This window comes from Lipophrys pholis, assembly GCF_963383615.2.
Source record: "Lipophrys pholis genome assembly, contig: SCAFFOLD_59, whole genome shotgun sequence".
Classification (NCBI taxonomy): domain Eukaryota; kingdom Metazoa; phylum Chordata; class Actinopteri; order Blenniiformes; family Blenniidae; genus Lipophrys; species Lipophrys pholis.
Genome location: NW_028291811.1, coordinates 54,700 through 70,946, shown reverse-complemented (window position 1 = coordinate 70,946; position 16,247 = coordinate 54,700). Strand labels below are relative to the sequence as shown.

Sequence of the window (16,247 nt, the reverse complement as noted above, 5' to 3'; positions counted from 1 at the left end):
CAGTAGGCGGGACTTCCTATGCCACATCAGCGTTCAAAATAAGAGACGTCATCTTGAACATCCGGGGAGGACGTTTCAGAATAAAATATTTGGTGCGTCCAATAGATGAGAACGTGAAGAGAACAGTCAGAACCAGTGAGAACAGTAGAAACAATCAGAACCAGGCAGAACAGTCAGAACCAGTCTGGTCTGAAGCAGAAAATGTGGATTTGATTAAACTTTTATAGTTCTCATGGAAACTAGTCTTATTTCGAACGATCCTGCAGGAAATTGTTTTTGTTGCGACGTCAGCGTATTGTGGGCGTGGCCAGCAGGATGGGCGGGGATGCAGCTTATGAGGACGTAGACAAACGATAGTAGATGAGAGTTTGAGGAGTCGCGAAGAAGAAGGCAGAAAGTACCGCAAACTAACACAGAATCCAACCAACAACCGAACCAACAACCCGGAGGACGAACCGAGAAGAAGAAGTAGAAGAAGATGGTGGCCAAACAGAGGATCCGCATGGCGAACGAGAAGCACAGCAAGAACATCACTCAGAGAGGAAACGTGGTCAAGTCAGGGGTGAGTTTATCAATACCTCGATCACAACCCGACCGGAGACCATAGATCAATACCCCGATCACAACCCGACCGGAGACCATAGATCAATACCCCGATCACAACCCGACCGGAGACCATAGATCAATACCCCGATCACAACGGGACCGGGGACCGGAGACCATAGATCAATACCCCGATCACAACCCGACCGGAGACCATAGATCAATACCCCGATCACAACGATCACAACGGGACCGGGGACCGGAGACCATAGATCAATACCCCGATCACAACCCGACCGGAGACCATAGATCAATACCCCGATCACAACGATCACAACGGGACCGGGGACCGGAGACCATAGATCAATACCCCGATCACAACCGGACCGGATCAGCTCCTCCATCCATGACCACGTTTATTCCGTTTCAACAGCAGGAGCTGGAAATGTGAATTGATCAATTATTGGTTCAAACACGCTAAAGGATGTCTTTACTGAGGGCAGATCAATAACCAGTCAGACCAATAACCAGTCAGATACCAATAACCAGTCAGACCAATAACCAGTCAGACCAATAACCAGTCAGACCAATAACCAGTCAGATACCAATAACCAGTCAGACCAATAACCAGTCAGACCAATAACCAGTCAAACCAATAACCAGTCAGAGACCAATAACCAGTCAAACCAATAACCAGTCAAACCAATAACCAGTCAGATACCAATAACTAGTCAGAGACCAATAACCAGTCAGACCAATAACCAGTCAGAGACCAATAACCAGTCAGACCAATAACCAGTCAGACCAATAACCAGTCAGATACCAATAACCAGTCAGATACCAATAACCAGTCAGAGACCAATAACCAGTCAGATACCAATAACCAGTCAGAGACCAATAACCAGTCAGAGACCAATAACCAGTCAAACCAATAACCAGTCAGATACCAATAACCAGTCAGAGACCAATAACCAGTCAGAGACCAATAACCAGTCAAACCAATAACCAGTCAAACCAATAACCAGTCAAACCAATAACCAGTCAGATACCAATAACTAGTCAGAGACCAATAACCAGTCAGATACCAATAACCAGTCAGATACCAATAACTAGTCAGAGACCAATAACCAGTCAGACCAATAACCAGTCAGATCAATAACCAGTCAGATCAATAACCAGTCAGATCAATAACCAGTCAGAGTTGTTAATCATTGTTGGTAATTTCATCACAATAACAGAGACAAACAATTTAAAACAGGGGTCATTGAAAACGGGGTCAAAGGTCACAGGAGTGAGTGAAATGAAGTCACTAACATTGATAACCTGGTTCAGTCTGTTAACCTGGTTCAAGCTGGTTTAGTCTGTTAACCTGGTTCAACCTATTAACCTGGTTTAATCTGGTTCAGCCTGTTAACCTGGTTCAGCCAGTTGACCTGGTTTAACCTGGTTCAGTCTGTGAACCTGATTCAACCTGGTTCAACTTAGTTCAGCCTGTTAACTTGGTTCAGCCTGTTGACCTGGTTCAGCCGGTTGACCTCATTCAACCTGTTAACCTGGTTCAGCCTGTTACCTGGTTCAACTTAGTTCAGCCTGTTAACTTGGTTCAGCCTGTTGACCTGGTTCAGCCTGTTGACCTGGTTCTGCCGGGTGACCTGGTTCAGCCTGTTGACCTGGTTCAGCCGGTTGACCTCATTCAGCCTGTTAACCTGGTTCGGCCTGTTAACCTGGTTCGGCCTGTTGACCTGGTTCAGCCGGTTGACCTCATTCAACCTGTTAACCTGGTTCAGCCTGTTGACCTGGTTCAGCCGGTTGACCTCATTCAGCCTGTTAACCTGGTTCGGCCTGTTAACCTGGTTCAGCCTGTTGACCTGGTTCAGCCGGTTGACCTCATTCAACCTGTTAACCTGGTTCAGCCTGTTACCTGGTTAAACCTGGTTCAGCCTGTTAACCTGGTTCAGCCGGTTGACCTGGTTCTGCCGGGTGACCTGGTTCAGTCTGTTGACCTGGTTCAGCCGGTTGACCTCATTCAACCTGTTAACCTGGTTAAACCTGGTTCAGCCTGTTAACCTGGTTAAACACTAGGTAACTCTAGTTAAACAGTAGTTAACGCTGGTTAAACGCTAGTTAAGTCTGGTTAAACACTCGTTAACTCTGGTTAAACGCTAGTTAAGTCTGGTTAAACGCTAGTTAAGTCTGGTTAAACACTCGTTAACTCTGGTTAAACGCTAGTTAAGTCTGGTTAAACGCTAGTTAACTCTTGTTAAACACTAGGTAACTCTGGTTAAACGCTAGTTAAGTCTGGTTAAATGCTAGTTAACTCATGTTAAGTGCTCGTTAACTCCGTTATGTCTGTTTGTTTCAGAGGAGTCTGACGGATGATAAAGGTGTCGGTCCCTGGCTGCTGGCGCTCTTCATCTTTGTTGTTTGTGGATCAGGTCAGTGTCTCTGTTTCTTCATGTTGTCAGTGTCTCTGTTTCTTCATGTTGTCAATGCATCAGTGTCTGTTTCTTCATGTTGTCAATGGATCAGTGTCTCTGTTTCTTCATGTTGTCAGTGAGCACAGGGCAGAGGTCTGTAGTACGACTCTGGGTTTCTCTTTGAGATTATCTTCAGAGTTAACATTGGTTCTCTCACATGGGGGTGGAGCCTAACACGGGGGGGGGGGGGGGGGATTGATCACAGCCTTCAGGTTACAATGTCCATCAATCAATATGGTAGAATTTCCCCAAGTTGCACATCAACATTCACAAGTTGCTGTAGCGTTGCTTCCTGGCTCTGGTTGCAGCAACATGATTGGAGAATCATCGTCTACTGCTCCTGGGAAGCTGACGGCAGGTGTGTAATTGGTCACACGCTGCAAGCCCCGCCCCTTTCATGTGAACGCACTGAACCTGGAGGGAAACTCTGGGTTGAACTAGTGAGTTAACCTGCTTCGTGTTAATGCTGATCAGGATCCAGAATGTCTGGGTTAGTTAATCTAGGTAACCCAGATTTCCTGGTATGCTACTGCAGGGTGGAGGTACAGACCTCCTACTGCAGGGTGGAGGTACAGACCTCCTACTGCAGGGTGGAGGTACAGACCTCCTACTGCAGGGTGGAGGTACAGACCTCCTACTGCAGGGTGGAGGTACATACCTGTTACTGCAGGGTGGAGGTACATTCCTGTTACTGCAGGGTGGAAGTACATACCTGTTACTGCAGGGTGGAGGTACATACCTGTTACTGCAGGGTGGAGGTACAGACCTCCTACTGCAGGGTGGTGGTACATACCTGTTACTGCAGGGTGGAGGTACATACCTGTTACTGCAGGGTGGAAGTACATACCTGTTACTGCAGGGTGGAGGTACATACCTGTTACTGCAGGGTGGTGGTACATACCTGTTACTGCAGGGTGGAGGTACATACCTGTTACTGCAGGGTGGTGGTACATACCTGTTACTGCAGGGTGGAGGTACATACCTGTTACTGCAGGGTGGAGGTACATACCTCGGGCTTCTGAACAGTGTGGTCTGTAAAGTTGAGTGTTGCTCCACCCACTGATGATGTCATTTGTCTGTCTCCCTGCAGCCATCTTCCAGATCATCCAGAGCATCAGGATGGGCATGTAGAACCGGAGGGGGCGGAGCCGAATGAGGGGCAGGGCCACCCACTGATGACATCATTCCTGATCTCTGACCCTGAATGTGTGCACAAGCCCCGCCCCCTGCTCAGTGTTCTTCTCATGGCGGGACCAGGTCTTGAACCAGGTCTATATCCAGATCCAGACCAAAATGAGCAGGGTGTGTGTGTGTGTGTGTGTGTGTGTGTGTGTGTGTGTGTGTGTGTGTGTGTGTGTGTGTGTGTGTGTGTGTGTGTGTGTGTGTGTGTGTGTGTGTGTGTGTGTGTGTGTGTGTGTGTGTGTGTGTGTGTGTGTGTGTGTGTGTGTGTGTGTGTGTGGCTCTGCAACATTCCTGATCAATAAAGTTTCACTTTGAAAGAAAAAACTGAATCTATGGTCAAACAACCTGTACCACATTTTTCACTGGCAGTACTCTACTGTACTCTACTGTACATTACTGTACTCTACTGTACAGTAGAGTAGCGTACAGTAGTGTAGAGTACTGTACTCTACTGTAGAGTACTGTATAGTAGAGTACAGTACTGCACAATGGAAACAAGGCTTAAGAGAATGAAAGAGAAAATACTGAAGGAACCAACACACACTCACACACACACACACACACTCACACACACACACACACTCACTCACTCACTCACACACACACACACACACACACACACACACACACACACACACACACACACACACACACACACACACACACACACACACACTCACTCACTCACTCACTCACTCACTCACTCACTCACTCACTCACACGCGTGTGATGGGGAGGAAGAGAAGAGAGAGGAGAAATGGGGGGAAGGTGGAGAAGTGAGGGAGGGGTGAGACGGGGGAGGAGTAGTGGGGAGTGAGGGAAGGGAGAAGTGAGGGGAGGAGAAGTGTGGGGAGGGGGGAGTAGAGGGGGGAGTCAGCAGTGACATTATTAAAATGGAAAAAAAAGAGACATGAAAGTTGAATCTATTTATTAATTAAACATTTCAACAGGATCCTCAGTACTACTCCTCTCCTCAGTACTACTCCTCTCCTCAGTACCAGTACTCTCCTCAGTACTACTACTCTCCTCAGTACTACTCCTCTCCTCAGTACTACTCCTCTCCTCAGTACTACTCCTCTCCTCAGTACCAGTACTCTCCTCAGTACTACTCCTCTCCTCAGTACTACTCCTCTCCTCAGTACCAGTACTCTCCTCAGTACTACTAATCTCCTCAGTACTTTGAGCTTCTCGTCATTAGAACATCCTCAGTTTGGTTCTGCAGGTTTCTCAGGGTCTGGTCCTGCAGGTTCTTTCAGTGATGAGGGGTCTGTATCCTCCAGCTGGCAGGAAGCTGCAGTAACAGGGTCCAGGCAGCAGGCGCTGCTCAGCTGTTGGACGTAGCTTCAGGCTTCAGGCGGATGGCCCAGGAGTTAGCAGACACAGAGTCGCCGCGGCGCTGGATGCAGCAGGTGTACACGCCCGCGGTGAACTCGTTGGCTAGGATACGCAGGTCTCTGTTCTTCATGATGATGTAACCAGGGACCGAGACCTGGATCTGCTCGCCGTCTTTGAACCAACTGGAGGGAAACAAGAGAACCAAACTGAAGGTACAGGCCACGGAGCTACGATCCGCCACGGAGCTACGATCCGCCGCGGAGCTACGATCCGCCGCGGAGCTACGATCCGCCGCGGAGCTACGATCCGCCGCGGAGCTACGATCCGCCGCGGAGCTACGATCCGCCGCGGAGCTACGATCCGCCGTGAAGCTACGATCCGCCACGGAGCTACGATCCGCCACGGAGCTACGATCCGCCGTGAAGCTACGATCCGCCACGGAGCTACGATCCGCCACGGAGCTACGATCCGCCGTGAAGCTACGATCCGCCACGGAGCTACGATCCGCCGTGAAGCTACGATCCGCCACGGAGCTACGATGCGCCGTCTGGCTACGATCCGCCATGGAGCTACGATCCGCCACGGAGCTACGATCCGCCGTGAAGCTACGATCCGCCACGGAGCTACGATGCGCCGTCTGGCTACGATCCGCCACGGAGCTACGATCCGCCGTCTGGCTACGATCCGCCGTCTGGCTACGATCCGCCGTCTGGCTACGATCCGCCGTGAAGCTACGATCCGCCGTGGAGCTACGATCCGCCGTCTGGCTACGATCCGCCGTCTGGCTATGATCCGCCATGGAGCTACGATCCGCAGTGAAGCTACGATCCGCCGTCTGGCTACGATCCGCCGTGGAGCTACGATCCGCCGTGGGGCTACGATCCGCCGTGGGGCTACGATCCGCCGTGGGGCTACGATCCGCCGTCTGGCTACGATCCGCCGTGGGGCTACGATCCGCCGTGGGGCTACGATCCGCCGTGGGGCTACGATCCGCCGTGGGGCTACGATCCGCCGTGGGGCTACGATCCGCCGTCTGGCTACGATCCGCCGTGGGGCTACGATCCGCCGTGGGGCTACGATCCGCCGTGGGGCTACGATCCGCCGTGGGGCTACGATCCGCCGTGAGGCTACGATCCGCCGTGAGGCTACGATCCGCCGTGGGGCTACGATCCGCCGTGAGGCTACGATCCGCCGTGAGGCTACGATCCGCCGTGAGGCTACGATGCGCCGTGAGGCTACGATCTGGCGTCACCCTCACATTAACCCCGCCCCTTCCGGTCAGCTGACCTGACTTTGGGAGGCGCCGCAGAGTTTCGTGCGCCGCAGCGAAAAGCCACCACCTTCCCTCGAGGAACCAGCTTCACCTTCACGTTGGGCGGAGGAGGTGTCGGCGTTGTGACCGCCTCCGGAGGATCTGAAGCAGACAGACAGGAAGTGAGACAGGTCCCCTGCTCACCAAGGACAGCTCCCATTGGTCAGAGATCAGAGCTCACCATAGCAGAGGTCACAGCGTTGAGGACAATTCTTCTTCATGAACGACTTCCTGCGCTCACAGAAACCCAGACGAGCCCACGGGTCACACACACGCTTCTTATCCAGACAGCCTGCACACACACACACACACACACACACACACACACACACACACACACACTTACTGCACCACTAAAAGTACTGAATAATGAGGTACTACAGTACAAGTACTTTATTAGCCCTGCATCCCACCACACTGTTTGTGCCGGGACGGGGCGAGACAGGTTTTCACGGTGTCCCACTGAAAAAGTTGTGGGTGGTGCAGAAGAAACCACGAGCACAGGCTACGATTTGCTTCACCCCTCCGTTGAGGTAGCTAGCGCTGAGGAAGGGTCTCAGGAGGCGGAGCTACAAAGCAGCCGTCTGCTGATTGGTCAGTGAGCATCATCAGTCTGGACAAGCAGCAATATTTAAATATGTCCTCTATAAACCCTCCGCTCTGGTTCTCATGCTGCTGCGTGCTCACTGCTTGTTTAGTGAACTGGTTAATGGAATGTGGTGCTCCACTGCCCCCTGGTACCCTACCCTACCATACCATACCCTACCATACAATACCCTACCCTACCCTACCCTACCGTGCCGTACCATACCATACCATGCCGTACTACCCTCCTGCCCCACCACGTACTGCTTTGGGACCACGGCTTAAGTCCAGGACCAGGACCAGGACCGGGTCCAAGTCTACAAGGTTACCGTAGAGCCTCTGGATCCCCCACACGTCGTCCTGGCCCACGTCCCTCTGACCAGTGTAGGTGGCGTTGGGGTGCATGAGGGCCCGAGGGTCTCGGGAGTGCCACAGACCTAGAGCGTGGCCGATCTCGTGGGCCGCCACCTGGACCAGGTCATTCAGCCAGACCCCTGCAGAACCAGAACAAGATCTGAGTCCTGTTCATGATACCTGACCCTTGTCTGGTTCTTACTGGAAAGAGAAACTCTGATCCAGGACTCTGGGACCCCCCTGGACCTGAACCACTTTAGCAATACTGAGTCTTACTGCGGGACCTGTACCTTGTTTCCAGCTGAACCTGGACTTGCCAAGGATCCAGAACTCGTGGTTGTCAAAGTGGATTTCTCCACGCGGTGGAAGGAAGGCGTGAGCCAGCTCGCCATTCAGCCCGTCGAAGCAGGGGTGGAGAGGAGACCACCAGCAGTCCGTGTGATTGAAGGTGTAGAAACCTAACGCACCATCAGACAGAAGGTTTCCTGCTTCACATCAACACTCCATCTGGAACAGGAAGCTCAGGTGACCTCACTTCCTGTTTACAATCAGGAAACCCAGGTTCTACTTCCTTTTACAAACAGGAAGCTCAGGTGACCTTACTTCCTGTTTACAAACAGGAAGCTGAAGTTTTGTCAGTCTTTGTACCGATAGTGATGTCGGCGGTGGCATTGCCGTCGACGACCTCGAAGCTGAGCGGCGACACGTCGCTCCACTTGGTGAAGGCGATGGCGATGGCCTTCCTGGTGTCGTCGCGGTTCAGGGTGTTGGGGAACTCGGTGATCCTGGGCAGGAGAACAATGTTCCCGTTTATCGACAGTGTGTCGGAGTGTGTGTGAGTATAAAACCATCCAGATGTCAAACATTAGTTGTGCAGATATCAGGAAGTCGTGACTGTTGATAAATCACACTTAAGGTTCGTCCAAATTGTCCCTCCTGTCTCCTCCTCTATCCGTCCTCCTTCACCCCGGAAGGGTTCTGTGTGGTGGCCATGATGAGGACTGTTCTCAAGAAGCAAAGGAAAGGAGGCTCCTTGCTTCCTTTAGAACCTCTTTTAGCATAGGAACCACTGACACTTCCTTTAGAACCTCCTTTAGCATAGGAACCACTGACACTTCCTTTAGAACCTCCTTTAGCCTAGGAACCACCGATGCTTCCTTTAGAACCTCCTTTAGCATAGGAACCACTGACACTTCCTTTAGAACCTCCTTTAGCCTAGGAACCACTGACGCTTCCTTTAGAACCTCTTTTAGCCTAGGAACCACTGACACTTCCTTTAGAACCTCCTTTAGCATAGGAACCACTGACACTTCCTTTAGAACCTCCTTTAGCCTAGGAACCACCGATGCTTCCTTTAGAACCTCCTTTAGCATAGGAACCACTGACACTTCCTTTAGAACCTCCTTTAGCCTAGGAACCACTGACGCTTCCTTTAGAACCTCCTTTAGCCTAGGAACCACTGATGGTTCCTTTAGAACCTCCTTTAGCCTAGGAACCACTGACACTTCCTTTAGAACCTCCTTTAGCCTAGGAACCACTGACGCATCCTTTAGAACCTCCTTTAGCATAGGAACCACTGACACTTCCTTTAGAACCTCCTTTAGCCTAGGAACCACTGACGCTTCCTTTAGAACCTCCTTTAGCCTAGGAACCACTGATGGTTCCTTTAGAACCTCCTTTAGCATAGGAACCACTGATGCTTCCTTTAGAACCTCCTTTAGCCCAGGAACCACTGATGGTTCCTTTAGAACCTCCTTTAGCCTAGGAACCACTGACGGTTCCGTTAGAACCTCCTTTAGCATAGGAACCACTGACGGTTCCTTTAGAACCTCCTTTAGCCTAGGAACCACCGATGCTTCCTTTAGAACCTCCTTTAGCATAGGAACCACCGATGCTTCCTTTAGAAACTCCTTTAGCATAGGAACCACCGACGGTTCCTTTAGAACCTCCTTTAGCCTAGGAACCACTGATGCTTCCTTTAGAACCTCCTTTAGCCTAGGAACCACTGACGCTTCCTTTAGAACCTCCTTTAGCATAGGAACCACTGACGCTTCCTTTAGAACCTCTTTTAAACTAGGAACCACTGACGCATCCTTTAGAACCTCCTTTAGTCTAGGGACCACTGACACTTCCTTTAGAACCTCCTTTAGCATAGGAACCACTGACGCTTCCTTTAGAACCTCCTTTAGCCTAGGAACCACTGACGCTTCCTTTAGAATCTCCTTTAGCCTAGGAACCACTGATGGTTCCTTTAGAACCTCCTTTAGCCTAGGAACCACTGATGCTTCCTTTAGACCCTCCTTTAGCCTAGGAACCACTGATGGTTCCTTTACCAAAGGAGACCAGCTCATGTTCCCCCACAATTCCTTGCGGCGACAACATTTAAAGGAACCCGCTCATCGGAGCGTTCAGGGAAACTCAGGATGACTGAAAAAGGAGCAGATCATGTAAGTTACCAAAGCAATAATCTGCCTAGAACCACTTGAAATCATCTAGAACCCAGAGGAACTTTTTGTAGTTCATTTTCAGAAACTTGTAGTTCTTTCCCCACCATGGCAGACGTCACTAACTAGAGCCGCCGTCGCTTTATTATGACGTCACTAAGGGAAAGTCTGACTGCCTCACCACCGTGATCTCCTTTACTAACTCCTTTAGGAAGCCTCCTAACACCTTTCCTAACTCCTTTAGGAAGCATCCTAACACCTTTCCTAACTCCTTTAGGAAGCCTCCTAACACCTTTCCTAACTCCTTTAGGAAGCATCCTAACACCTTTCCTAACTCCTTTAGGAAGCCTCCTAACACCTTTAATAACTCCTTTAGGAAGCCTCCTAACACCTTTAATAACTCCTTTAGGAAGCCTCCTACCACCTTTCCTAACTCCTTTAGGAAGCCTCCTAACACCTTTACTAACTCCTTTAGGAAGCCTCCTAACTCCTTTACTAACTCCTTTAGGAAGCCTCCTAACACCTTTCCTAACTCCTTTAGGAAGCATCCTAACACCTTTCCTAACTCCTTTAGGAAGCCTCCTAACACCTTTCCTAACTCCTTTAGGAAGTATCCTAACACCTTTAATAACTCCTTTAGGAAGCCTCCTACCACCTTTCCTTAACCCCGTGATGTCATCCAGAGGTTAGGGTAAAGTCCATAGATAAGGAGGTAGGAGGGACAATTCGGACGTCCCCTTATTCTTTGTCGCCATGCTCCTCACTGTCAGACACGTCTCCTAATAACCATATATGGTAACAACCTCCTATTAACCATATATGGCAACAACCACCTAGTAACCATATATGGCAACAACCACCTAGTAACCATATATGGTAACAACCTCCTATTAACCATATATGGTAACAACCTCCTAGTAACCATATATGGTAACAACCTCCTAGTAACCATATATGGTAACAACCTCCTATTAACCATATACGGTAACAACCTCCTATTAACCATATATGGTTACAACAAGCCTCTTTATGAATACTGATTAATAAGGGTGTGGGGCGTCTCGCTGGCTTGCGGTAACAAGGGGCGAGGCTTCTGACTGGTCTGTGGTAATAAAGGGGCGGGGCATGTACCTAGCATGACTTAATAAGGGGAGGGGCTTGTACCTGTAGGTGAGGTTGAGGTGAGTCCACCTGTGTCCCAGAGGGTTGAGGGTGTAGCGTCTGTCCCTGGTTCCTCTGTGAACCGAAGCCTTGGCGAGCGTCTGTGTTGCTGTGCCGCGGATCAAAGCCTGAAAATATCAAGGTGGTAAAGTCAGCAGCAGCTCCCAACACCGCCAGTAGGGGGAGCACCTTTTCACACACTCTTGGGGGGGAGGGGGGCGTTGGGGGAGGCGGAGAGGGGGGGGGGGTAAGTAACCTTTCTGTCAAGATTTTTTTTTTCAATTTAAAAAAAGTATTTCTGTTCTTTTCTACTGCACTTTATGCAACAAACATCTAAAAATCTTAAAATATATTTTGAAATAAATAGTGTGACATATATTCAACTATGCGTCACATGACCTCCTCCTCTTGCCCCCTCCCCCTCCTCTAGAATGGGAATTCCTCCTCTTCATACAACTCTTCCGCCTCTTCTTCCTCCTTCGCCCCTCCTCCTCCTCTTCCTCTCTTTCTTCCTCATCATCCTTTCCTTCCTCCTCCTCCTCCTGTCCATCTGCCTCCTGCCCCCCCCCCCCCCCCCCCCCCCACACACACACACGGTCCTGCTCAGTGAGAACCTGCTCAGTGAGGACCTGCTCAGTAAGGTCCTGCTCAGTAAGGTCCTGCTCAGTGAAGTCCTGCTCAGTGAGAACCTGCTCAGTGAGGACCTGCTCAGTGAGGACCTGCTCAGTAAGGTCCTGCTCAGTAAGGTCCTGCTCAGTGAGGTCCTGCTCAGTGAGGACCTCCTCAGTGAGGACCTCCTCAGTGAGAACCTGCTCAGTGAGGTCCTGCTCAGTAAGGTCCTCCTCAGTGAGAACCTGCTCAGTGAGGTCCTGCTCAGTGAGGACCTGCTCAGTAAGGTCCTGCTCAGTAAGGTCCTGCTCAGTAAGGTCCTCCTCAGTGAGAACCTGCTCAGTGAGGTCCTGCTCAGTGAGGACCTGCTCAGTAAGGTCCTGCTCAGTAAGGTCCTGCTCAGTAAGGTCCTCCTCAGTGAGAACCTGCTCAGTGAGGACCTGCTCAGTGAGGACCTGCTCAGTAAGGTCCTGCTCAGTAAGGTCCTGCTCAGTGAGGTCCTGCTCAGTGAGGACCTCCTCAGTGAGGACCTCCTCAGTGAGAACCTGCTCAGTGAGGTCCTGCTCAGTAAGGTCCTCCTCAGTGAGAACCTGCTCAGTGAGGTCCTGCTCAGTGAGGTCCTGCTCAGTGAGAACCTGCTCAGTGAGGTCCTGCTCAGTGAGGTCCTGCTCAGTGAGAACCTGCTCAGTGAGGACCTGCTCAGTGAGGACCTGCTCAGTGAGGACCTGCTCAGTGAGGACCTGCTCATTGAGGTCCTGCTCAGTGAGGACCTGCTCAGTGAGGACCTGCTCAGTGAGGACCTGCAATGCTTTTTATAGACAGCCACCTAATAAAGTATACATATAAGTATACATAAAAGTTAAAGTATGTGATTTACTGTTGTAACAGTAGAATAAAGGATGATTTAAACATACTGTTTGTGAAGATTTCTTTCAAAATATACTCACAATTTCTAAGGTGTATTAGAGGAGTAATGTTCTACTTTTATGTCTCAATCACGCTGCTGGTCCTCACTGAGCGAGTCTCCACTCTGCAGGTCCTTACTGAGCGAGTCTCCACTCTACAGGTCCTTACTGAGCGGGTCTCCACTCTGCAGGTCCTTACTGAGCGAGTCTCCACTCTGCAGGTCCTCACTGAGCGAGTCTCCACTCTACAGGTCCTTACTGAGCGAGTCTCCACTCTACAGGTCCTTACTGAGCGGGTCTCCACTCTGCAGGTCCTTACTGAGCGGGTCTCCACTCTGCAGGTCCTCACTGAGCGAGTCTCCACTCTACAGTTCTCACTGAGCGAGTCTCCACTCTACAGTTCTCACTGAGCGGGTCACCACTCTGCAGGTCCTTACTGAGCGGGTCTCCACTCTGCAGGTCCTCACTGAGCGGGTCACCACTCTGCAGGTCCTCACTGAGCGGGTCACCACTCTGCGGTCTCCGGGTGCGCAGACACCCTTCGGCTTTACTGACCTGCGATCCTGCGGCGGCTCCACAGCTCTTCATCATCATCATCATCATCATCATCATCATCATCATCATCATCATCACCATCATCTTCACTTTCATCAGCCTGTCAACCAATCAGATCGCTCCGCGGGGCTTCAGCATTCCAACAGAAAACTTTCGGAAAAGACAAAGAAACTCCCGGGAGAAGTGGGACCCGAACCGGACCCGAACCCGGACCCGGGCCTGCGGGACCACAACTGATCAGACCCGAACCGGACCGGACCGGGTGTCGCTGCTCCGGACGAAGAGCAGGAAGTCCCGGACGGAGAAGCTTCTGCAGCGGGGTCCTCCGGGGAGGGTGGGTTGTGGTGGTGGTGGTGGTGGTGTGTGTGTGTGTGTGTGTGTGTGTGGGGGGGGGGGGGGGGGGGGGGGGGGGGGGGGGGGGGGCGGGGTCAGGTGAGCGGAGGGACGTGGAGCTTAACCCTTTAAGAACTCAAACATGCTGCTCCTCCTCCTGCTGGTCCTCCTGCTGGTCCTCCTCCTCCTGCTGGTCCTCCTGCTGGTCCTCCTACTGGTCCTCCTCCTCCTGCTGGTCCTCCTCCTCCTCCTCCTGCTGCTCCTCCTGCTGGCCCTCCTCCTCCTGCTGGTCCTCCTGCTGCTCCTCCTACTGGTCCTCCTCCTCCTGCTCCTCCTCCTGCTGGTCCTCCTCCTCCTCCTCCTGCTGCTCCTCCTGCTGGCCCTCCTCCCCCTGCTGGTCCTCCTCCTCCTGCGGGCCCTCCTCCTCCTGCTGGTCCTCCTCCTCCTGCTGTACCTCCTGCTCCTCCTCCTGCTGGTCCTCCTCCTCCTGCTGGTCCTCCTGCTGGTCCTCCTGCTGCTCCTCCTGCTGGTCCTCCTGCTGGTCCTCCTGCTGCTCCTCCTGCTGGTCCTCCGGCTGGTCCTCCTGCTGGCCCTCCTCCCCCTGCTGGTCCTCCTCCTCCTGCGGGCCCTCCTCCTCCTGCTGGTCCTCCTCCTCCTGCTGTACCTCCTGCTCCTCCTCCTGCTGGTCCTCCTCCTCCTGCTGGTCCTCCTGCTGGTCCTCCTGCTGGTCCTCCTGCTGCTCCTCCTGCTGGTCCTCCGGCTGGTCCTTCTGCTGGTCCTCCTCCTGCTGATCCTCTTCCTCCTCCTGCTGCTGCTCCTCCTGCTGCTCCTCCTGCAGGGGAGACTCCTCCACCTGATGGGGTCAGTATCTCCTCCATCAGGACACTTTAATCGGCAAAGATCTGGATGTTCTCAATAATCCTGCTCACAGAGGAGCCATGTTCCTGTAGGACCAGGAGATCATCTGGAAAACATCTGGAGAAGATTTGAAGAACATCTGGGAACATTGGAGAACATGTGGAGAACCTGTAGATAACATATGAAGAACATGTGGAGAATATCTGAGAACATATAGAGAATGTCTCAGAACATGTGGAGAACATCTAAAACATCTGAGAACATATAGAAATCATTTGGAGAACATCTGAGAACATGTGGATAACATAGAGAACATGTGGAGAACATTTGAGAACATGTTAAAAACATCTGCAAACATGTGCAGAACATATGTACACATGTGGAGAACATCTGAGAACTGTGTTGTGTTATGTTACTGCTGTGTTACCATGTTATGTTACCATGTTGTGTTACCGTGTTATGTTACCATGTTGTGTTACCGTGTTGTGTTACCATGTTATGTTACCATGTTGTGTTACCGTGTTATGTTACCATGTTATGTTACCGTGTTATGTTACCGTGTTGTGTTACATTGTTGTGTTACCAAGTTGTTACCATGTTATGTTACCATGTTATGTTACCGTGTTGTGTTGCCATGCTGTGTTACCATGTTGTTACCATGTTGTGTTACCATGTTATGTTACCATGTTGTGTTACCGTGTTATGTTACCGTGTTGTTACCATGTTGTTACCATGTTGTTACCATGTAATGTTACCATGTTATGTTAACATGTTATGTTACCATGTTGTGTTACCATGTTATGTTACCGTGTTATGTTACCGTGTTATGTTACCGTGTTGTGTTACCATGTTGCTACCATGTTGTGTTACCATGTTATGTTACCATGTTGTGTTACCATTTTGTGTTACCATTTTGTGTTACCATGTTATGTGACCGTGTTATGTTACCGTGTTGTGTTACCATGTTGTGTTACCGTGTTGTGTTACCATGTTATGTTACCGTGTTATGTTACCATCTTATGTTACCATGTTATGTTACCGTGTTATGTTACCATCTTATGTTACCATGTTATGTTACCGTGTTATGTTACCGTGTTGTGTTACCATGTTGTTACCATGTTGTTGCCATGTTATGTTACCGTGTTATGTTACCGTGTTGTGTTACCATGTTGTTACCATGTTGTGTTACCATGTTGTGTTACCATGTTATGTTACCGTGTTGTGTTACATTGTTGTTACCATGTTGTGTTACCATGTTATGTTACCATGTTATGTTTCCGTGTTGTGTTACCATCTTATGTTACCATGTTATGTTACCATGTTATGTTACCATGTTATGTTACCGTGTTGTGTTACCATGTTGTTACCATGTTGTGTTACCATGTTGTGTGACCGTGTTATGTTACCGTGTTGTGTTACCATGTTGTGTTACCGTGTTGTGTTACCATGTTGTGTTACCGTGTTGTGTTACCATGTTATGTTACCGTGTTGTTACCATCTTATGTTACCATGTTATGTTACCATGTTATGTTACCATGTTATGTTACCATGTTATGTTACCGTGTTGTGTTACCATGTTGTTACCATGTTGTGT

General features: G+C 50.4%; 2 protein-coding genes across 2 annotated transcripts; one reads left to right on the top strand and one right to left on the bottom strand.

Moving 5' to 3' along the window:
* Positions 1–303: 303 nt before the first annotated feature.
* On the top strand, positions 304–4,516 carry LOC308128472 (stress-associated endoplasmic reticulum protein 1-like). Its single transcript, XM_080494151.1, has 3 exons — positions 304–562; positions 2,906–2,978; positions 4,111–4,516. The coding sequence occupies exons 1-3, from the start codon at positions 479–481 to the stop codon at positions 4,149–4,151; spliced, it is 198 nt and encodes a 65-aa protein (XP_080350277.1). The 5' UTR covers positions 304–478; the 3' UTR covers positions 4,152–4,516.
* A 598-nt stretch (positions 4,517–5,114) lies between these two features.
* Positions 5,115–13,835, bottom strand: mmp23bb (matrix metallopeptidase 23bb). The gene is made up of 8 exons (XM_080494156.1): positions 13,463–13,835; positions 11,397–11,521; positions 8,437–8,573; positions 8,079–8,246; positions 7,764–7,928; positions 7,031–7,141; positions 6,825–6,951; positions 5,115–5,719 (listed from the first exon to the last, which is right to left on the bottom strand). Exons 1-8 carry the CDS (start codon positions 13,556–13,558, stop codon positions 5,527–5,529), a joined length of 1,122 nt encoding a protein of 373 aa, XP_080350282.1. The 5' UTR covers positions 13,559–13,835; the 3' UTR covers positions 5,115–5,526.
* Positions 13,836–16,247: the final 2,412 nt, after the last annotated feature.